The sequence below is a fragment of the Chelonia mydas genome, chromosome 11 (genome assembly GCF_015237465.2).
Source record: "Chelonia mydas isolate rCheMyd1 chromosome 11, rCheMyd1.pri.v2, whole genome shotgun sequence".
In the NCBI taxonomy this organism is placed as follows: domain Eukaryota; kingdom Metazoa; phylum Chordata; order Testudines; family Cheloniidae; genus Chelonia; species Chelonia mydas.
The window spans coordinates 55,935,933-55,960,382 of NC_051251.2; the positions used below are offsets into that span (position 1 = coordinate 55,935,933).

Consider the following 24,450-nt stretch of genomic DNA (forward strand, 5'->3'; position numbering starts at 1 on the left):
CACTGCTTATCATTGGACTCAGTCACATGCCGGGGGTTTTTTGTTTTGTTTTGCTTGGGGTTTTTTGCATTAATCTCTGCATAGTTGAAACAGTTCATGAAAAAGGCCTACAAGAAGGAAATACAAATGTAAAAAAAACCACACCCACTAATAGTCATTGAAGTTCCAAGTCAAGTCTTATTTTTCACCCTTAAAAATTATGACTTTCCAAAAATAGCATCAACTAAGGATTAAAGAAGCTAATTCTTCCCCTGCCTAACTCCTATTAACATTAACAGGAAGCATACATATGTATCCAAGGGAAGATTAACCCTGAGGACTCAGAATTTCCTGGCTTTTATGTATGAACCAGTCTATTATTTGATTGTCCTCAATATTTACAGCATACCTACTGGGCCTGGCTCTTTTCTGACTCACATTGGTTTTACATTGCTGTAATGTGAGAAGGATAGGGACCCCCTGCATTTTAAGTATAATTAGTATGATTATACACCAGCAGTAACATAAAAGATTTCAGAATCACATGTAGATGCAAAAAAGTATAATCAAGATTTTCCAAAACCGAGTTCCTAAAGTGAGGCTCCTAAATCCTTCTTTAGGGACCATAAATGGCTGGATTTTGAGAAGTGCTGAGCAGCGAGCAGCTCCTCTTGACTACAGTGGGAGCTGCTGAGAGCTCAGCACTTTTGAAAACCCAGCCAAGTCAGGTATGTCTACACTTGGAGCTGGGGGTGTGATTCCCAGCTCCAGATGATGTATCCACACTAGCGCAGATCAAGCTAGTGCACTAAAAACAGAATGTAGCCATGGTGGCACAAGCAACTCGCCACCCAAAATGCATTCCCTCAGAGACGCTAGATACGTAACTTGGGTGGCTCGCACGCTAGCTCAGTGAGAGCTAGCACATGAATGTCTCCTAGACCTGGGAATTATACCTCTGCCTTGAAGTGCAGACATACCCTTAGTTAGATACCTTCGTAAGGATTTAGGGCTCGGATTTTCAAAGGAAATTCAATGTGAGCTGTGCACCTAGCTCCCTTATGTTTTTTGGTTGTTTTTTTTTTAACCCCTATCAAGGAAGCATTTTTAAAATCTTGGTCCTAAGTCCCTTTCCAGCTGTTACAATGCAGGTCTACTTACTTCGCAGAGGTTAAGTGGTTATTTATCCGATCAAACACTGAACATGTGTCGTATACTTACAGCTAAATGCAAAGGACTTTTAGTAGCTCCTGAATCTGGTTCATCAAAAATGTTGCTGGTTTTTTCCAGAAGCTAAAAAGAAGAAGAAGAGTAGTTTTAAAACGTCTTGCAAAGCATAAACACTTCCACAGCAACCTAAAACAAAACAAATCAGATTACAAGTTACAACTTGTTAAAAGCAGGTTTACGGTTACTTTGGTGAAGAGAGACATGTTTGCCAGATTTACTATATACCAACGGAAGTACCAGGAAGATTTTAATACTAATCTTCAAGAATACCCGATTTCTAAACATAAAAGAAAACACTAAGAATCCTACTTCTATACAAGTGGCTTTCAGTGCCCAGAGTATGGTGTACTCTACTGTATGTTAAATGTTATTTTCTGTCAACTTCCTCTGTAAAATAGATGCTAAATTTAAAAGTCAATCTGGTTCCCACTGAAGTCAAACTACCCACTGATTTTAATGGCAGCAGGATTGCCCCCTTAATTTGTTCTCTTTTGAGTGACTATTAACTTTAAGAAATGTGGTCTTTTAAAAAACAACAAAACAACAACAACAACAAAACTTATTCTTAAATACATAGGCTTCATATGTAGCTACACTAAACTGAATGATAAAATTAGAAAGCAAAAGTCTATGTGTGGATTTTTGCAGCACTATCACCACCTGTTAGGCTTCCTGGAAATGACCTCTTGTACTAACCAAATTCCTGTCCTCCCTTGACTTTTACTCAGAATGAGATAGGATAACCTCTGCCACTCCAAGTGTCATAAATTAGCAGGCAGACAAAAATATTTTGTTTGCAGACATTTCCCACAACTACTTAAGGAAGGTTTTTAATGCGTGTTTAACAGCTTTTTGTTGTGACCTCCCCCACAAAATATTTTCCAATTATTTGATGCAATGAAGTCAAAACTAGTTTAAGCCCCAGGACATTCTCATCCATGTTAAGAGTCCCACTGAAATCAGAGGGACGACTTGCATGAGAAAGGATTACTCACAAAGGAAGAAGTATTTGCAGAGCGGAGCCCTTAGCCCAAATTATGAATGATAAATAAATCTGTAAGAAGAATGTAATGTGTTTGTATATGCTTATCAAACAGGAATTACCTTTACAATGACAAGGCCAGCACATCTCATAACTAATCATACTTACAGACAGCTCTCAAAGCACTTTACAGGCTTGTCAAGTGGGATAACTATTCACCACCTGAATGGAACATGGCAGCTATTTAACAGCAGTAGCAAAATTTCACTGGGATGATTATTATTTATATTACTATAGCGCCTATGAGTCCTGGTCATGGACCAGGAACACATCGTGCTAGGCACTGTACAGATAGAAAGTGGAGTCCAAAAACGTGTCTAAGTGAAGCTGCAAGGGTGATGATGTGTTTGTATACAGTGCCACTGGTGTGCATGGAATGTTACACTACAATTAGAGACAGTCCTTATCTTAAGGCATTTATGATCTAAGACGAGTATGGGTATGACATCAAGAGGATGCTGGAGGAAATAATATCAGGCAAGAGTTGATGGAAAGGGTGATGAGTAATTAATAAATTTGTGGGGCTGCAGAAGCCATGACAGTTCTTTTTATAGTTATTTATTTTTATGATGGAGATAGATAGTTGAGGATTTGTAGGAAAAGGTGGGTTTCAAGGAGGAGAGGAAGATTTTGTGGCATATACAGTATTAGGGGCAACATTCCAGGCATATAGGGCTGCATGGAAGAAGGTATGAAGATGCTTGTATCAGAAGGAGAAAAACTGTAGACACAATATCAAATGTTTCCCTGATGTAACTCCATTGACTTTAACAGAATTACACAAAGAATAAATCTGACCCATCATAACTATCCAACCCGATTCCCATCTAATGTTAACAATCTAGTCAAATGCCACAAAGATATGCATATGTATAATTCTACTGTAATTCTAGGAAAATAAATTGATTTTATTTACAAATACATGGTTAGTGTTTTAAAAAATATTAAAATTGGGAAAGAAAAATATGTTAACATTGGACACTGCTGATAATTCAATATTTGTGTATGTTAATACAAAATATACTCCTTCCAGAAACAGGCCTCAAGCATGCAATTTGAATCAGGAATCAAATCCAACTGTGATCTTTCAGAATTTTGGGTGGTGTGGAGATGGGAGTTGGGTTTACTGTTCCACTTTGGGCTCTTCTCTAATTCCTACCTTGTTTTCCTCTCTGTTTATAAAGTGTGACAAAGTTCCTGCTCTACCTTGGTGGGTCTTGTGCTTATTGGCAGATTTGCTCACCTTGGAGCTTCATGGCAGCCCTCAGCTTGGATGTTTTTCTGAACCCACAGTCCAGGTCGACTCCTCCTGTGTCTGACCAGGAGTTGGGAGGATTTGGGGAGAACCCGGGTCAGCCTTCTACTCCGGGTTCCAGCCCAGGGCCCTGTGGAATGCAGCTGTCTAGAGTGCCTCCTGGAACAGCTACAACTCCCTGGGCTACTTCCCCATGGCCTCCTCCCAACACGTTCTTTATCCTCATCATAGGACCTTCCTCCCGGTGTCTGATAATGCTTGTACACCTCAGTCCTCCAACAGTCCGCGTTCTCACTCTCAGCTCCTAGTGCCTCTTGCTCCCAGCTCCTCACCACAAACTGAAGTGAGCTCCTTTTTAAAACCCAGGTGCCCTGATTAGCCTGCCTTAATTGATTCTAGCAGCTTCTTGATTGGCTGCAGGTGTTCTAATCAGCCTGTCTTAATTGTCTCCAGAAGGTTCCTGATTGTTCTGGAACCTTCCCTGTTACCTTACCCAGGGAAAAGGGACCTACTTAGCCTGGGGCTAATATATCTGCTTTCTATTACTCTCCTATAGCCATCTGCCCCGACCCTGTCACAACAGTTATTTAAACATTTATAAAAAATCCTTATTTAATAATCTGCATTTGATGACAACTGGGATTATTTTTTTAAGGTGCCTATTTTCTTTGGAGAAATTTCTCCGTGAGCAGCCAATATATACACATTAGTATTCAGCATCATTTTAATCTAAATATTTGGCCAGTACTCTTCAGTTCCATGAGGCATGCTCTTGTACAGATGATTAATCTGAATTCCTATTTTCTCCAATGGGTAATTGAACCTCTAAAAATAAAAGTGACCACTAAACCGGTTCCCCTGTCTGCTTAACACTTATCCCTTTTTAATTAAATTCCTCCCATTTATTGAACATCAAACCACTACATTTTGGGATCAGAACCTTAACATGGAACTTCTCCCTTTATCTATTAGGAGGCTCTAGAAGTTTTTGAGCAAGACAGATAATTGTCTTTCGAATAGAGAAAAAATAATTTGCAAGTTACCAGAATTAAGGCTCTAGATGAAGAAACTGCAGGATTGGAGAGCTCTCACAAAAGGAATCTTAGTGTCTTAGAATTAAAACATCTTAAGATACTGCAGACTAATCTTAGTAAGCTTACTACTCAAAATGCTGAATTTCTCCATCATAAAGTCAAGCATAAATACAAATTTGATGGTAAACCTGGTAACTCTCCAGGCTCTCAGATACACAGCCAGAAAATGCAAGACAAGAAATTTGTAAAAGAAAACAAGCCTCAGTAGTTCAAAGAGATACAAATAATGATTTTTGAGTGCATCTTGCTACATGTAATTCTTCATACTAATTAAATATAAATTTCCACATGGATTATATAGAATTAAACATTACACCCACAAAACAGACAAAAAAGGCCAGGTCCCTGTTACTGTGCAAAATGCCTCTGCAGATAAGGTTTTGTCAGTATTTCCATGGCTTTGTAATTTGTTCATAATAAATTACAATTGTTCATGTGCTTAGGCGACTGGGGGAGAGGGGAGGTGTCATGATGACTTTAGACCTGCCCCCTCAACAAACATTTTGGGATTCAATTAATAAATAAAGGAAACTGAGTTTGGAACATAAGCTCATTTATCTCACTTTAATAAAAGTGAATAAATTTAGTTATGGTGCAAGACTACGCATTAAAGCGATATTCAGCAGCTATTATTTTATCTCTAGCTCCATCCCACCCTTCAAAAAAAGTTGTCTACACTCCTGTTATTGCCACATTTGTCATAAGAACAGATACATGTAAAGTAATGGGTCTATATGGAGTACACTTATAGTTCTAACTCCATAATGCATTCATCTCGCATTACATTTGTGCAGAAATTATATACAATTAGGTATTTTTTAAACATATGTGAATTTAGTGCTCATGAAAGGTGGCAGACTGACAGCCCTGGAGACCAAAATACTCTTAACCAACAGAACTGGCAAAGTTTGGTGGTGGTTGTTTTTTTGTGATGTGGACACTTGTCCACTGAAAACAGGCCAGAGACGAATTCATTGTTGCACACAAAACCATTCACTAACCATCAGATGTTAGCAATTTTTGATCACTACTTAACTGGACTAAAACCAATACCTGGCAGTGAAAGGCTTCTCATATCACATTTCTAATCCCCTGAGCAATCTAGTCCTCTTAGTTGCTTACTAACTAGGCTTCTGCGGCATTTAAACCAGTGTCAATAACTTAACATCATAAAGGGACATTTTAAGTAAAAGTGGTGAGTGACACTTTTTAAAAGATTAGGGATAGGATACCCATGCTTTCTACATTTCCTCACTTGATACAAGCACATTTTAAAATGGTCAGTTTATGTACGAAGAGTTGGAGAAAAGGCTTCATTTTCCTTCACACCCGGCCAACCTCTTCTGAACCCACTTCCCTGCAGGGGTTTTTAGTAGTATGATGCTAGTTTCACAAAGCTGGTACAATGTAAGCAAACTCCTATGACCATGACTTAGTTATGTCACTGCTAGTTAATTACCCTGTGAAGCTGGTATTATAAACTGTATCCTGTCTCTCTCAACTCTGTGCCACGATTAGAAATACTTATAGTTCTTGCACTGTTTTTTACAGGAGGGGTATTTATTGACATCAAGAGGATTTGCTGCCTGTTCTAATCCTCTGGCTATAATAATGGATAATGATCAATTATTGTCCATGTTTTTCTGGTTCTGATGTATCACTCAATGATACAGGACGGTTTATATGCTTCTTCTTACAGGCTATATAGTATGTTCTAGGAATTAGCTCTAGTAAAAATAAGGAAAAGCTCTACATGGCATTTCTGAAATTTATAATCATTAAACAGAATGGCAGATGAACAGTTTAGTCACTCATAAAATGTTTAAATCAGGCTGCTGAAAGGAAGAAGTTAGAAGCTATTTCAGTCCATACATATCACAGTGAGGGGTGCTATGTTAAATCATACAATAGACAGAAATACATGGTTGCAAACAGGATCTGACAAGTTCAAAAGTTTTGATGCACCATATTATGCGTGTTGCTGGTAACTGTGTTAAGTAAAGGTCTGATCCAGCTCCCACTGAAGTCAATGAGAGCCTTTCCATTGATAAGCACCCCACCCTACACTGTAATGCAACTTTTATATAGATATTCAGAGTTACATTCAAACATGAATATTTTAAACGTTAATGAACTTTTTCAATTAGTGCAGGGGTGGCCAACCTGTGGCTCTGGAGCCGCATGCAGCTCTGCGGAGGTTAATATGCACAGGCGCTGACTCCAAGGCTGGAACTACAAATGTTAACTTTCCACTGTGCTGTGGGGTGTTCACTGCTCAACCCTCTGCTCCACCCCTTCCCCCCAGCCTGCCATGCCCTCGCTCCTCCCCTGTCCCCACCAGAGCCTCCTGCGCACTGCGAAACAGCTGATTGCCGCGGATGGGAAGGTGGGGAAGAGGGGGAGGCGCTGATTGGCATGGCTGCTGGTGGACGGGAGGCACTGGGGGCTGGAGGGGGGTAGCGGATGGGGGGCTGCTGACATATTACTGTGGCTCTTTGGCAATGTTCATTGGTAAATTCTGGCTCCTTCTCAGGCTCAGGTTGGCCACCCCTGAATTAATATAATTAATATTAATCACATAAAATAGCAGACCGTTAGGCTAGATGGGTATAATGTGATAATCTAGCCATGGTATTTATTTTGAAAGGGTGTCGAGCAAATAGCATATGGAAATTTTCACACTCACACAGAGCTAATCAGAAGGCAATTAAGACAACAGAAATATTAGAATAGCGTACTTTTGCATTAAAAAATGTGTACAGATATAACTTCTAATACATGAGGTCATCCAGAACAAGCAATTAGTTACGATTTCAGAATGCCACTTTCAAAACAGAGCATAAATATTAGAGTGACATATAGGTTTGAGACTGATCTCCCCTTCTCCATTGCAATATGAAGACTCAAGCACCGTTTACACTGCAGGAAAAACATATTAGCCAGACCTGTGTTTAAATATTGCTCTTGCTGGCTAAGTGTTAACACAGTTTCTGGCCAGCATAGGCAGGACAAAACAAACTTCAACATGGTTAGAACTGGGTAGTTCACAGACTAATAGAATATTAACCTCTGTACAATTCTACATCAAAGGGAGGACATGTTTAGCTTCAGAGTTCATTCTAAATTAAAGGGCTAAATTCAAAGCTGATGTATAAAGTGATACAAAATTACACATCAGTAAGTAGGGGTAAGGGTATCTATACTAGAAAAGCTGCATAGGTTTAACTTGATCAAGACAAACTGGTGTGAACCTCAATCCAGGAAACAAGCACTTGGTTGAGTACTTTAATGAAATCAGGATCTTAAACCAGATTAACCCTTTATAAATCAATTTAGCTTCTGTCAGTAATTTAGCACAGTAATTTACTGAATTAATCTAATGCAATTTAAAGATTAAATAAATTTAGGTGCCTGTACAATTCAGATTTACGCCAGTTCAGGTAGATTAATCTGTGAATCAAAACTGAAATCAATCAGTGCAACTTTTCTAATGCAGATAAGGCCTATAGATACCAAGAGGCTTGAAGAAGGTATAGATTGAAGTAGGGTTTGAGCTAATTTAAATCTGCACCTTTTGTACATGCTCCTGGTTATCTGATTTTCCTGCTATGCTCCTTTCCTCTGTCCACTCTCTGTGTAAATTACTTAGGGCTTGTCTACACTTAAAGCACTACAGCAGCGCAGCTACACCGCTGAAGCGCTTCAGTGAAGACACTACTTACGCAGATGGAAGGGGTTCTCGCGTGGATGAAGGTAAACTACCTCCCCAAAGTGGCTGATCAGAGAATTCATCCCTTGACCTAGTGCTGTCTACACTGGGCATTACGTTGGTTTAACTGCATAGCTCAGGCGTGGATTTTTCACACCCCTGAGTGACATAGTTATACCAATCTAATTCCCTAGTGTAGAACAGGCCTTAGAGTCCCATAGATTCAGACTCACTTCTGAATTGGCCCTGTATTTTAAAAGAAAACACCCTAGAAACCGTAGATTTTGCTTCACATTACCAAAAGCAGCTTTAATTTATATACAGAAAGTAATAAACCAATCAGATACATGTGATTGATCCACTGGATCTAGAAAATCACACTGATTGAAGAAAAGCAAAATATTTTCAAGTGGAAGCTTGAAATCTAGTCTTTAAGAAGCAGCAGTCAGAAGGCTTGCTTTAAATAAAAGTGACACACATGCATTTATTTGACATACACAGCATGCTGGTTAAGAAATTGTGATTCTTCTGTTGAGTTCATAACAGAGTGAATAGGAGAACGTGTATAGCAGTAAGAATTTAAATGAAAATCAAAGCACACAACATGCAATTATTTTTTTCATTTACTTACTATCTCCAATGGACTTTTGCTTCCAATCTGATTAAAAATGGTAATTAGTATAATTAAAACACAGAATATGAAAACATTTTGGTGCATTGCAGATGTTTCTTTTTTAGTTCTTTGCTTTGCAATAAACTGCATTACAAATATTTCTTGAAATATTTTTCATGAAATAGGTCTCTGATCTAAAGGTCTTGATCTTGCAGGTCTCTGCTTATATATGTAGCACTACTAAAGCAAATGAGACAACTCACTACTGAAAGTACATATTCAGGGCCCAGTCTACGTGGAGTCAAACATTTTCTTTATTGGGGAAAAAAAAATAGAAAAGTAGGGGGAAAATACTATGGAATACAGATCTATCACTAACCTGTTTGTTCAATGGTTACTGTTACAGATATATGCTTAAAATTATAAAGTGCTTTTTTATGCTAGTAAAAAAACCCTAAAACGTAATTGTTTTTATAATATCAGTGAACACAGAGAGTAAGCAAACTATTAAAAAACCTTTGTTAAAAAACTAGAAAACTCTGTCAGCAACCCAATTATCGCATCAACCCAGACCACAGAAACAAGGATGCTTGTTTACCATTGGATGGAATTCGGACTTGATCTAAAACTAGCAATAAGAAATCATTTTAATGGCTGTGTTACAGGTGATAATTATGTTGCCAATGTGCTCTTTAAGGATACATTTTGATTCTCGCATGAGATTTATACACATAATTGCCATTTGTGCTAATGGGAGTTCCAATACTCTCTCCAACACACAGCCATGTGCTAATAGATTCTCTGTAGACTCCACTCTAAGCAAAGTCACGCTAGAATTCTTCCTGTTCCACTAAAAGATTAATCATCAATATGGTGATGCAGGAGACGTTGCTAACTGGTGGTGCCACTAGGAAGGCTCTCTTTGTTAAATATATGTGAAAAATTAATGCTCTTCTGAAAATTGCCTTCAGGAGGGCTAGAATAGAGATCATAATTCTGTCTTCATTATACTTCTTTAAAACAACTGCAGAGATGCAATTATATGTATTATGCTGTAATTTTCCTACCATAATGAACTCAGGTTACGCAGTAAAACACTGTTACACCATTTCAATTTCAGTAAGGTTCTGTGCATTAACAAAAATAAATTTGCCAACCAATCTTTAATCCAGCAATAATGCTACATATTCTATTTACTGCTGTTCCTACATTTTATTATAGTCCTTGGCACATGTCCCACAGCTCTGTACATCTGAAGAAAGAAGATGGCCAGTTATTGCTGTGGGGGGATAGGAGTCTTCTATCATTGATTTGTGTTATTAATGTTGGGCAGATTTTTTTTTTAAATTACATGACATTGTTACATGGGATTTTCCTCTCTAAATTTCAAGCTTTGATTTGGGACAAAAGCGAAGGTATTAAAACAGCTAAAGGGGAAATAAAGGGAACAAAGAGGGAACTAGAGCAGTGAATGAGAGGTCCTAATGTTACACCAATCAGGCAGTTTAGAGGTAGACTTGCTGCTCCTTGAGCCACCAGGAAGGTCAAGGAGTTCTGACAGCCACCCACTCACCCACTTAGCAGTGCATCTACTTTCCAGACCGCAAAGAGATACAGGCATTATTGGCCTGGGTGTATGTATGGCTAGTAGGTACTCTGGGTACTCACATTAAATAAATATCACTGCCTATATTCTTTCGGGTTAAATAATTTAGGCTGACTTGGATGATAATCGTTTTTTAAAAATGCTGTGGGAATTTTCGTTTACCCTACTTGGAAATTTTGATGTCTCCAGACAGGACTCAGCATGACTGTCACTTGGTTTATGATCACTCCCTCTCTTGGTAGTAAAGGACATTTCTCTCCCTCCATTTTATGCCTATATTCGTGTGGTGATGGTGGTTGCAACTACTCTTGGTTAGAGTTATGGTCACATTCCAGCAGCCTGAACCAGGCATATGCTATTTTCTCAGAATACCTCATGCTATAACAGTAGATCTTTCTTATTGTTAGAAATAAAGGGCCCCATTATTAAAGGGTGAAAGATGATTTCAAGTAGACTTCAATAGAACCAGGATGATTTACACCAGTTGAGGTGCTGCCATCCTTTTGCCTTGTCCACACAGAATCCAATTCTTAAATGTACTCTTCACAATACAGTTTCCAGGGGAGACACCGAAACCCCTCTTTTATTAAAAGCCACTTTTAAAAGGAGGATTATTTATGCAGAGCTTGCCTCCTACAGACCTCCTGTATACGCTCCTGATGGTTCCACTTGCTTCCACAATGCACACTTTTACCCAAAATGTTCCCCTGGAGAAGACCTGCCAGACTCCAATTTTTAAATATCCTGACAACAACCTGAAGTAAAGTGCAGAAAGAAGATACTTTTCCTTCTATACACCTCTTCTCCACCAAGGTAATAATGCCAATAGAGTCAAGCTCATCCCTGGTACAATCCCGTGGCTCTGGCATCTGGCCTCTGACTCCAGCTCCAACCCTGAGCTCCAATTCCTGAATGCTGACTCCAGCTCTAACCACGAGACCTGACTCCTGCTCTAACCACTAGACATGACCACCCACATACTGGTCTTTGACACTAAATCTGGGATTGTTAACAACTCTGGTATCAAAGTCATGAGCAAGTTACTCTACTCATCCCAAACAAGTGCTGTTAAAGATGCTGAAAACACTTATGCATATGCTTCATTTTCAGTTCATGCTTAATTTTTCCAGAATTGAATCTAAAATCTTGAGAGCACTTCATAAAATGTCAAACACTGCATTCTGTATACAGACTTTCATTTACTGAGTAACTATTTTAGACATTTTTAGATAATTCTGGAAAGTTTCAGCGGGATCACTTCTTGTATCCTTCCAGCTATAAAAATCAAGTACCTTAGTTACCAGGAAGCCAATTGTATTTGTCCCTGGGGGAAAGAAAAATTAAAAATAAAATTCTTACATATGATGTCACATTAACATCTCCTATCTTGGGAGCTGCCAGGCCTCGGAATACACCCAGGTGCTTGTGCCTTAAGTCACTCACCACTGAACTGTAGTCATCACTTGCTTGAAACACAGCACCCTTGAAGAACCAGAGTGGTAACTGCCTCCAGTCAGTCACAAAGGGGGAAGGTAGAACCGTGTCCTCATAATAAAGAGGTGGAGATGCAGGCAACAAGGAAGCCCAACAGCTGCATCTGGACAAATATCTGAGTCATGGCCAGATGTGGAAATGGAACTTTTGAATGCTTGTCCAAACCAAAGGTTAACTTATCACTAATAATTAGCCTCAGCTCCCTGCTGTGATGGATGGATGATTGTTGATAAGGGATATATAAAATTAGCATTAACCATATGACAGATTTACTGGGCTAATGATTTTAGCTTCTTCACATACCAGGTTTACATTGTACTTTCTCTGCATTCTTAAGATGTTTTTCTGAGTGCAGGAGCTCTCTGACACACTTCAACAGACTGCCTCAGCTAAATGAAAGAGACATATCAAGATATGCCTCTTCTATTAGATGTGATTTTCAGTGCAATCATGTTCTCATCCCACCCTCAACTGTATTACAGTTGCATTAATTCACTTTCTGCCTCAGCCAAAATGTAGAATTCATTTGCAGATAGAACAAAGGAGATAATAGATTACAATAAAAAAGAATAATTAATTCTTATGGCCAATCAAAATATTTCACTGCTGCAGAATGACATTTCTTTTACGTGTTCTAAACCTACATAAAATCAAAGGGGTTTAACTGGCCTTCCAGATAACATTTTAATGTGAAATTACAGTTTAAATTTCACACTTTGCACATCAATTCAGATTTTACATTCATGGCCCATTTCAGTGAAATATACAGGTTTTTTAAAAACATCAGTATTAACTCAGTGATGTTAATCTTACCATGACTCCAAAATATTAGCTAATGACCTCCCTGAATACTAACGAAATCAGTCCAGATTTTAAAAAATGTGTAGGGAAAGAGGTTATTTTTAGCAGAAAGAAAGCAGATGGGAGATCCTGACACATTTACTCAGATATGTGTGCCTACCATTCAGTCTTTCATGACTGGCTGGTTACAGATGGAGATAGAATTCAGGTATCCATTCTCATCCCCGTTTCTTTAGCTGCATGATGTTATTCACTGCTGTACAGATATTCCATTAACATCCCAGATGACATAAGTGCCATCAGGTACAAAAGCCCTCTGATTGAACACTATTTCAGAACAAGATATTATGATAGGGGGTGACCGTGTAAGCTTTATCTAAGTGGGTCAAAAGATTTGCCTTTTCATTATTAACTCCCTTCTCTCCTAACTACCCCCATTCATACACAACACTCAGTTCACTCCAGCTGGTGTGGGAAGATGTAGGGATTTCCAACTCGATGCCCTGAGGCAGGCAGATACTACACACAGGAGGAAGAATTCATAAGAATCATAGAATATCAGGGTTGGAAGGGACCTCAGGAGGTCATCTAGTCCAACCCCCTGCTCAAAGCAGGACCAATCCCCAACTAAATCATCCCAGCTAGGGCTTTGTCAAGCCTGACCTTAAAAATATCTAAGGAAGGAGATTCCATCACCTCCCTAGGTAACGCATTCCAGTGCTTCACCACCCTCCTAGTGAAAAAGTTCTTCCTAATATCCAACCTAAACCTCCCCCACCGCAACTTGAGACCATTACTCCTTGTTCTGTCATCAGCTACCACTGAGAACAGTCTAGATCCATCCTCTTTGGAACCCCCTTTCATGTAGTTGAAAGCAGCTATCAAATCGCCCCTCATTCTTCTCTTCCGCAGACTAAACAATCCCAGTTCCCTCAGCCTCTCCTCATAAGTCATGTGTTCCAGTCCCCTAATCATTTTTGTTGCCCTCCGCTGGACTCTTTCCAATTTTTCCACATCCTTCTTATAGTGCGGGGCCCAAAACTGGACACAGTACTCCAGATGAGGCCTCACCAATGTTGAATAAAGGGGAACGATCACGTCTCTCGATTTGCTGGCAATGCCCCTACGTATACATCCCAAAATGCCATTGGCCTTCTTGGCAACAAGGGCACACTGTTGCCTCATATCCAGCTTCTCGTCCACTGTAACCCCTAGGTCCTTTTCTGCAGAACTGCTGCCGAGCCATTCGGTCCCTAGTCTGTAGCGGTGCATGGGATTCTTCCGTCCTAAGTGCAGGATTCTGCACTTGTCCTTGTTGAACCTCATCAGATTTCTTTTGGCCCAATCCTCTAATTTGTCTAGGTCCCTCTGTATCCTATCCCTACCCTCCGGCGTATCTACCTCTCCTCCCAGTTTAGTGTCATCTGCAAACTTGCTGAGGGTGCAATCCATACCATCCTCCAGACCATTTATGAAGATATTGAACAAAACCGGCCCGAGGACCATCCTTGGGGCACTCCACTTGATACCGGCTGCCAACTAGACATGGAGCCATTGATCACTACCCGTTGAGCCCGACACAAAGGATTCATCACAAAGGATGGACAGGTAACATTTCCATGCTGCCCTCCCTCAAAGGTTCCACTGGAGAGCAAGAGCAGGGGAGGCAACTTTAAGTCACCGTTGAGACTCCCTCACAGCCCTACCAGTTTAGACTGACCAGGGAATATCTCCCAGCTGCCTAGGCCACACACCTCCCCAGCTAGCACTTCCTACTTTGGGGCCTGGGATGGAAGAAGGGAGATTGTCATGCCTTAATATGCCCAGTCTTTTTGCCCCACCCTACTTTCCAGTGTCAAGAGTCCCGCTTTACATTGGGAGAAGCTTACACTTCTTAATAAAACACATTCGCTCACAGCATTATATGTGCACCACACATCTTAATTGTAAGGTTGGACATTTTTCTAAAATCACCTTCCTGTTCGTTATGTGAATACGGAGGGACTGAGTTTCTGAGTGCACTACAGATCACTGATGCTTTGAGGATAGAATCTCGCTTTCAGTTATACATGTGCAACCTCAACCTTACAGAAAAGCATAATTGTGAGCAGAAATTAACTTAATTATTCGAAGAATCTGGAATGATTTATTTAATCTTAACGAGAGTTGAGGGAGCTCCTTTGTTCCTAGGATAGGGTCCACAACGAATAACAGAGAAGCCAAAAAAACATCATATTCCATGGACAATTATCCTTTCCCCAACTGAAACCAAGGAATTTTTTTAAAATAATGCTGATAAAAGTAGGATGCTTAAGAAAACATGGATCAGTTCTCCTAACTAATTTATCTCCATTTTATATGGTCTCTTCCTTTTTATATCTTTTAATTAAGAAGTGACCAATTATTTGAAATAGGGTTTTTTATATACAGTTTAGGTCAGAAACCACCATAAAACAGAAAAACATGAATATAACCAGCCCTTTGGAAAGTCTGATGAATTGCAGAATGCTTGAAGCAAGCAATCCTATGCATCAATCCACAGATTCAACCTGGGGGTTAATTAGAATTGAATGCTTCTGCAACATTAACTAAGGAGTCCTGTAACAGGTAGCCCAACCCTCCAGACATTAAGAGTCAAGTCACCCTGTTTTGTATCTCCTTCCCCACACCAAGAGCACTCCCCACCCCAGGGCAAGTTCTACCCGGGGGTGAGTGGGTGGGGGAGAGAGAGATTTATATTTTCCTCCATTTAGTGATGCTTCCAGCTTTGGGACTGCAGGGTTTGGGCACTCTCCAATTCTCCATCCAGTTCACTAACCATGATAAGCAGGTGATCCCTTTCTTCTAGGGTTGCCTGATGCTCCTCAACCAGCTCACTCCTTTCCCTCAAGGTCAGCTGCCTGGCCTCCTCCAATGCAGCCATTTTCTCCTGATACTTCTCTTTCAGAAAGGTCAGCCTTTCACTCTTCTCCCCTATCAGCAATGTGTCACACCTCTTGGCAGCGGTACCAGGTTCTGCCGTGACTGCAGCATCCACCCTTATGCAGCCTCCAGGTATGTGAACTGTTCATACACGCTCCTGGCTGACGTTTTCTGCTGCTTGACTTCTTGGACCCAAGCCTGCAGCTGCTCTGCTTTATTTAACTCATTAGCCTCCTCCTCCATTCTGTGCTTAAGTTCTTTTACTCGGTACCTGATCCTCTCTGACTCATCCTTCCAACCCAGTGTCATCTCCCCCACCTTGGTTAGGGAAACGATTTTTCCCTCTGGAGCTGGCACTTCTGGCAGCAGACTATAGCATTCCCCTGCCTAGCTAATGGGCTTCTGATGCTACAACAGAATGCTTCTTGGCCTTTTTCTCCTTAGGCCTCTGTGTTGGGAATCTGCTGCACCCTCTCACCCTTCATCCATCTGGCCAGGGATTATCTTCCTTATACTGCAGGGCTTTCCTCAACTGCTTCTTCAAAGGGCAGACTTAATGTGCCCAGCCTTTCCACGCTTATAGCATTTAGGTGGCCTCTTCCCCCCTTTCCTCCGATCCATCCTTCAGCATTCCTCTGATTCTGACTGGACCACCTCTGGAATCAGGTTGCCACCCTGGGCATTCAAACTGGCCACCCTGGGCATTCAAACAAGTCTGTTCTTGTTTCCCACACTAGAAACAGAAGCCCAGTGCATACCTTTCCACTGATCACGTGCTGTTGATTTTGCTGGGCTACCCACAGCACCTCCTGTTGTCTGCTGATCTTGCAGAAGTTGCAAGAGGACAACCTGGATTTGCTGTTGTCACATCAGATAATGCAGTATTTCTTCCATCTTGTTCTCCAGCGCTACACTTTTGTTGCTTCCGTCCTTGACATGAAGGGGTTCAGAGATCCTGGCGACTGCACCAATCTGTAGCAGTGTGGCCGATATTGCCTCCTGAGCTCCCCCTCACAGACAGGGGTGCCTCTGCCATTCCCCATCCTTGTTTTCTCCTTCATGGGGCTCCTTAAACACCACACAGTCTAAAGGAAAAATTAAAATATTCCCCACCTGGGGTCCAATTTATTTAGTCCTGAGACATGCACTGGTTCTTCTGACCCCAAAGTGTCTCTTTTCCCTTCGTTGGGAAGTTCTTGCTTTCTTTCCCAGACCAGGGCCACAGTTTAATGTCTCCACAGAAGCCAGTCTTGCCCCCTGCAGCTGCTTCTTCAAGTAAGCTATCACTTCTCAGGCTCCTGTTTTCTGAGAATCCCCCACTCACTGCAGCCACCTGCTGCTCTTTATAGGGAATTAGCAGCTCTCACACAGGTCTAGCTCCTTTAATGATCAGGTTTGGCTGGCCCCAGGCCCTCCAGCCATTAAGGGGCAAGCCACCCCTGTTACAAGTCACTCTTGTTGTTTATGGTAGAGGAGATGATCAGATTGGGCATGATTCTAAATCTCAGTCTAGGATGAAGAAAAGATTTTGTATTTTCTTTCCCTCCAATGAATACACGGAGGGTGGAAGAATGGGAATCAGAATTTGACGACTTACTCTTCTTCCTTATGTTACATGGAAAAGGAGGGGCTTGCAGTACAAAAAAAAATCATGAAGGGAAATGAATAAAAATTAAGGGCTTGTTTGTTAAACTAAGAAAAACCGTGGTAATCTACTGCAGTCAATAGCTAAAATAAAGGTTGTGGTTCCAGACAAAATCCTAGACATACCTCTCTTGTTCAGGGCACACTAAATTATAACCAAACCGTGCCAGGGTCTCCCACAACACACACTGCTCCTGTTCCCTTTCACCTGAACTGTACAGATTTATATCTTAGCACCCAGACACACAATCTTCTACCACTTCTCCATAAAATAATCATGGTACACGACAGCATTGTCACCAGTGATGATTTTACACTGGCTCCACTGCAAGTCATAGCATAGTGGATGTGCTGGGGATGGAACTTCTCCGTTATGGCCACTCTGGCTCGTGCTACAAGCAGTACCAAGGAGGCTGCTATAACTCTTCAGACTGCCTTAGTTATTTCAGGGTCCATTTTGGCCAGGGGAACAGCCAAAGATGGGCAAGATGCAAAGCTGGCACAAAGCTCCCTTTGTCTTCTCCCCCTTGCCTCTGGGAGGCACAACACGTAATCTGACCCAGTGCGACAGGGTGCAGCCCCAGAACTCAGACAAACGAGAACGAGGGATCAGAGCAGAATATGTTTGCTTTCCTTGCATGTCTGTATCATTTCTAAATGAAAGATCCACACAAGGACAGCCTCCCAAACAGGACAGGACACATGAGAACATTGCTAGGAGGAGGCACCAAACAAGGGAAGCCTGGCAGCAATGACAAGGGAGAGGGGACATAGAATCATAGAATATCAGGGTTGGAAGGGACCTCAGGAGGTCATCTAGTCCAACCCCCTGCTCAAAGTAGGATCAATCCCCAATTAAATCATCCCAGCCAGGGCTTTGTCAAGACTGACCTTAGAAACTTCTAAGGAAGGAGATTCTACCACCTCCCTAGGTAACGCATTCCAGTGTTTCACCACCCTCTTAGTGAAAAAGTTTTTCCTAATATCCAACCTAAACCTCCCCCACTGCAACTTGAGACCATTACTCCTTGTCCTGTCCTCTTCTACCACTGAGAATAGTCTAGAACCATCCTCTTTGGAACCACCTCTCAGGTAGTTGAAAGCAGCTGTCAAATCGCCCCTCATTCTTCTCTTCTGCAGACTAAACAATCCCAGTTCCCTCAGCCTCTCCTCATAAGTCATGTGTTCCAGACCCCTAATCATTTTTGTTGCCCTTCACTGGACTCTCTCCAATTTATCCACATCCTTCTTGTAGTGCGGGGCCCAAAACTGAACACAGTACTCCAGATGAGGCCTCACCAATGTCGAATAGAGGAGAACGATCACGTCCCTCGATCTGCTGGCTATGCCCCTACTTATACATCCCAAAATGCCATTGGCCTTCTTGGCAACAAGGGCACACTGTTGACTCATATCCAGCTTCTCGTCCACTGTCACCCCTAGGTCCTTTTCCGCAGAACTGCTGCCTAGCCATTCAGCCCCTAGTCTGTAGCGGTGCATTGGGTTCTTCCGTACCTAAGTGCAGGACCCTGCACTTATCCTTGTTGAACCTCATCAGATTTCTTTTGGCCCAATCCTCCAATTTGTGTAGGTCCCTCTGTATCCTATCCCTGCCCTCCAGGGTATCTACCACTCCTCCTAGTTTAGTATCATCTGCAAATTTGCTGAGAGTGCAATCCACACCATCCTCCAGATCATTTATGAACAAAACCGGCCCCAGGACCGACCCTTGGGGCACTCCACTTGATACCGGCTGCCAACTAGACATGGAGCCATTGATCACTACCCGTTGAGCCCGACAATCTAGCCAACTTTCTGTCCAACTTATAGTCCATTCATCCAGCCCATACTTCTTTAACTTGCTGACAAGAATACTGTGGGAGACCGTGTCAAAAGCTTTGCTAAAGTCAAGAAACAATACATCCACTGCTTTCCCTTCATCCACAGAACCAGTAATCTCATCATAGAAGGCGATTAGATTAGTCAGGCATGACCTTCCCTTGGTGAATCCATGCTGACTGTTCCTGATCACTTTCCTCTCATGTAAGTGCTTCAGGATTGATTCCTTGAGGACCTGCTCCATGATTTTTCCGGGGATTGAAGTGAGACTGACTGGCCTGTAGTTCCCAGGATCCTCCTTCTTCCCTTTTTTAAAGATTGGCACTACATTAGCCTTTTTCCAGTCATCCGGGACTTCCCCCGTTCCCCACGAGTTTTCAAAGATAATGGCCAATGGCTCTGCAATCACAGCCACCAGTTCCTTTAGCACTCTCGGATGCAACGCGTCCGGCCCCATGGACTTGTGCATGTCCAGCTTTTCTAAATAGTCCCTAACCACCTCTTTCTCCACAGAGGGCTGGCCACCTACTCCCCATGCTGTGATGCCCAGCGCAGCAGTCTGGGAGCTGACCTTGTTCGTGAAGACAGAGGCAAAAAAAAGCATTGAGTACATTAGCTTTTTCCACATCCTCTGTCACTAGGTTGCTCCCTCATTCAGTAAGGGGCCCACACTTTCCTTGGCTTTCTTCTTGTTGCTAACATACCTGAAGAAACCCTTCTTGTTACTCTTAACATCTCTTGCTAGCTGCAGCTCCAGGTGTGATTTGGCCCTCCTGATTTCATTCCTACATGCCCGAGCAATATTTTTATACTCTTCCCTGGTCATTTGTCCGATCTTCCACTTCTTGTAAGCTTCTTTTTTATGTTTAAGATCCGCAAGGATTTCACCGTTAAGCCAAGCTGGTCGCCTGCCATATTTACTATTCTTTCGACACATTGGGATGGTTTGTCCCTGTAACCTCAATAGGGATTCCTTGAAATACAGCCAGCTCTCCTGGACTCCTTTCCCCTTCATGTTATTCCCCCCGGGGATCCTACCCATCAGTTCCCTGAGGGAGTAGAAGTCTGCTTTCCTGAAGTCCAGGGTCCGTATTCTGCTGCTTACCTTTCTTCCCTGTGTCAGGATCCTGAACTCAACCAACTCATGGTCACTGCCTCCCAGATTCCCATCCACTTTTGCTAACATTTTGTGACATGTATGCTCACAAATTAAGGGGGAGAGTTAATAAGGCTTAATGCTCCACCTAAAACTTGGATTTAGAGCTGCCATAGGGAAATTTCAATTTTGAGCTTCCTTGATTTTGTGACTTTGATGTAGACCATCAACACAATTTCCCATATGGCAACTGTGACTATTACTATGCATATTATGAAAAGTAGTCCCTGTGTATTGTGCCGTCACCCCTTTTAATACAGAAATAATTTGGCCTGTTAAACAAACAAGGAAGAAAAAAAAAGGTTCTAAAAAGGCACCAGATGCCTCTATTTTACGGGACTGAGTACACATAAAATTTTATTTCTCAACTTTACGCCATTTTTGGTGTGATTAGAGCCAACAAAACATCCAACAATATAAATAAAATCTTCATCATACTTCAAATTTCAAGCACTTCAGCTAATCTGCATCACATGCTATTCATTTTTACAATTCAGAGCTTTTTATAAATTCACACTATATAATTTTCTAGCAACTCTGCTTTTTTTGCTGACAAGTATATCCTTTCCCTACCTGATATGGTTAAACATATGAAAATTAGGGAGTATAATGTTGACATGGACTATGGCAATACTGCAATTACTGCATAATACGTAAGGAAAGGTACTACACTTTTGTGCAGTTGATAGTAAGGAGTGTCATGCTACCATTACTCAGCTTCATTAGATCATTCAGTTAATGTGTTGTCTATGATGAATAGCCACATAAAAAAACACATTTAAGTAATGTTTTGACTGCAATCAAAACTCTCCAAAGCCATGCTACACTTAGGCTCTGATCCAGTGAAGCATGTAACATGTGCTTAAGTCCCATTGATCTTGTGTGTTTAAGTGTTTTGTTGAACAGAGATTGGATTAATCCTATATTTTTATAGCTAACCCATGCTTAAGTACTTTGTTGAATTGGAGCCTTAAACAAACACATACCACATGTTCAACACCACCTAAACACAAAGACCCAAACTCTGCTCCCATTCCTATAAGCAAGGACATTTCTAACCAGAGATAAACCCATTATGGTTCCCCTTTGCAGGGGAGAGAGGCTTTGGGTCTGTATCTCCTGCAGCTGCAGTCCTCCTTAATGGCTCTTTTCATAGCAATGCAAAAGGACAGCTGGGACTGAGCACGTCCAGTAGACCCATGACTTCATGGACAAGATAGAACAACTAGCTTTGCGCTCCATGCCTCTGGAAAACGGGGTGGGAGAAAGGGAGGAGAATGCCACCTGTCCGCCCCCACATGAGGGCCATTTACTCTGGCTTTGTGCAGGGATCAAGGATCTGTGCTGAAAGAGCCATAACAATGCCAAGTTACATCTGGTTCTGAATATTTGTCTGTAGTGTACCTTCCTCTACATTTCTTCAGCATCATGAACATCTATGGTGCTCAAACAATAACAATCCTGTAGAGTTCATAACATGCCTATGAACGTCTTCTGAAAATGGATGTCTTAGCACTGATTGAGCTGACTCACCAATTCCAAACACTGTCTATGGCCATAAGCAGCAGCATAGTGCACTGTGTTGTACCCTTCTTTGTCTTGGATCGATGGATTGGCATCCTTTTGAAGCAGGAACTCTAGACACCTGTGAATAATGTACACATTTAAATTACAGATCATACCATTTAACAGAATCATCTCCATTGCAACTATGAGCAATACTAAAGCCTCTTTTCTAAAAGGCTGGCTATTCAATATTATGTTCCTTACAGAATCTTGTACCACACAAGAGTTTTCCTGCCTTAAACTTCTGTGCAGCAATATCTGCTGGTCTTGGAGTAGCTTGTTTGATACTGTGACACTCTGTATCCCAAAGCAACACCATGACACCACCATATATACCATGAGGATATGATTATGGTATGTCTTATATGAAGTATGTCATGTAAAGTATCAATGGAAAAGTTATGATTTGCTGAATATGATGACCCTATTTGTATGAATGTATCGTTTTTGTATCTAAAGTTATGGATATTGACTATGTACCAGTATTTCAAATGTGTTTGCTCCTGGGTAACACAAACAAGGTAGTTTACATCCAGTGTAGCCAGCACATTGTGGATGAACCATTCAAGGTGATGGCCTATTAAGATACACTATAGGCCACAGGAGAACCTTATCTCTACCTGATGGGTTTTCCTGTGAATGCTTCAGCCAGTATATGGATAATGGCTGCTATGACTCATCAAAACATGCAAGGGCATGTGACTAGATCATGTGATACTGGACTCCATCCTGTGCCTGTACTTTTCTGCAAACTGTGCTGGAGACTCTGCTTGGAACAATGAAGTTCCCTCCACATAGAAGAAGCTATAAAAGGGGGAAGTGACATCATCACTTGTCCTCACTTCTCCCACAACTCAACACCTGGAAATACCTAAGGAACAAAGACTGAACTGGGGAGGTGGTCTCAGACAGGAAAGGAGGAATCCCAGCCTGTGTCTGGAAGATTGGTGAACTGTTTGTACCATAAGGGTGAGCCACTGCTTGATTCAAATCCTGTCTATTTTATAGGACTTAGCTTGCGATTTTGTTTTATTTCTTAGGTAATCTACTTTGATCTGTATACTTATTACTTAAAATCTATCTTTCTGTAGCTAATAAATCTGTTTTATATTTTACCTAAAAAAAGTGTGGTTTGAGTGAAGTGCATGAAAAAATCTTAGCTCAGTTAACAAAAACCTCTGTATGTCCTCTCCACATTGAGGGAGGAGTGGACTGGATAATAAACTTACACTGGTCAGGCTTTTGACCAGGGCAGGATGGTATTGTTCTGGGGTCCTAGGCTGGGGAGCTGGGGGGAACTGGCTGGAGCCTCTATTTGTTGGTTCATGAGTGGCTGGCAAAAGCATTCATGTAACTCAGCTGGGTGTGTCCCTGCCTGTAAATGTTTGTGTGAGTGCAGGACCAGGAGAGGTCTGCAGCTTGTCACAGCATCACGGTGAGAGGGGGAGCCCATGCTGGTATGACAGAGGGCTCAGCAGTACCCAAGTTCCAAGTTGCACCCCAGCAACGCCTGTCAGAGATACCAACAGATCTGAAGTTCAACTCAGCCAGTACTGCCCCTCTAGTTTTTAAGATGCAATTCTACAACAAAGCCAACAAGAAAATTATGTTTAACTTTATCATGGGATAAGTAGCTTACTTAGAACTAAGAAAAGTGACAATGTCATTACTGATATAGTTCAAAATTTACTGATCAAAATCACAGGTATCTAAACTAATCCAGTAGCTGGCTGACTCTGAGCTCAATGGCAAATGAGCTATGATCCTAAATACATATCTTTTAAATTCTTTTGATAGTGATAATTTCTCTATCTGAATCAAATATTTTCTGGGTACTCGCTGGGTCATCTATCAGAGTTTAATTTTTTACCCCTCTGGAAAAAGATTTCAAAACGTTTTCTTTATAGATATTTAGGTCAGAAGGGACCATTATGATCATCTAGTCTGACCTCCTGCACAACGCAGGCCACAGAATTTCACCCACCACCCCTGCAAAAAACCTCACACCTATATCTGTGCTATTGAAGTCCTCAAATCGTAGTGTAAAGACTTCAAGGAGCAGAGAATCCTCCAGCAAGTGACCCGTGCCCCATGCTACAGAGGAAGGCGAAAAACCTCCAGGGCCTCTTCCAATCTGCCCTGGAGGAAAATTCCTTCCCGACCCCAAATATGGCGATCAGCTAAACCCTGAGCATATGGGCAAGACTCATCAGCCAGATTCTACAGAGAATTCTTTCCTGGGTAACTCGGATCCCACCCCATCTAATATCCCATCACAGGCCATTGGGCCTATTTACCATGAATATTTAATTACCAAAATCATGTTATCCCATCATACCATCTCCTCCATTTCTTTGTCACTCTCTTCCACATGTCACAACCATGCAGTCAAACTAATCTAAAACTATTATCAACAACAGTGTCATTTTAAACAAAAACACTGCATAAAAACATCAGATTTGAACACAGTAATACTTGTCGAGGACACTGGGTTATATTT

General features: G+C 41.4%; 1 protein-coding gene across 13 annotated transcripts in view; it reads right to left on the minus strand.

The window, feature by feature from the left end:
* The window catches only part of ANKRD44 (ankyrin repeat domain 44), a 206,699-nt gene that overhangs the window by 34,722 nt on the left and 147,527 nt on the right, over window positions 1-24,450 (minus strand). For 8 of the 13 annotated variants that reach the window (XM_043525212.1, XM_043525215.1, XM_037912257.2 and 5 more), the window contains exons 16-17: window positions 21,918-22,029; window positions 1,201-1,272 (exon numbers count right to left, since the gene is read on the minus strand). In XM_043525212.1, the coding sequence (XP_043381147.1) occupies window positions 1,201-1,272; window positions 21,918-22,029 (184 nt within the window). Of the gene's footprint in view, window positions 1-1,200; window positions 1,273-8,940; window positions 8,968-21,917; window positions 22,030-24,450 lie in introns of all 13 variants that reach the window. The other 5 variants (XM_037912256.2, XM_043525214.1, XM_037912259.2 and 2 more) reach the window with 1 other exon arrangement.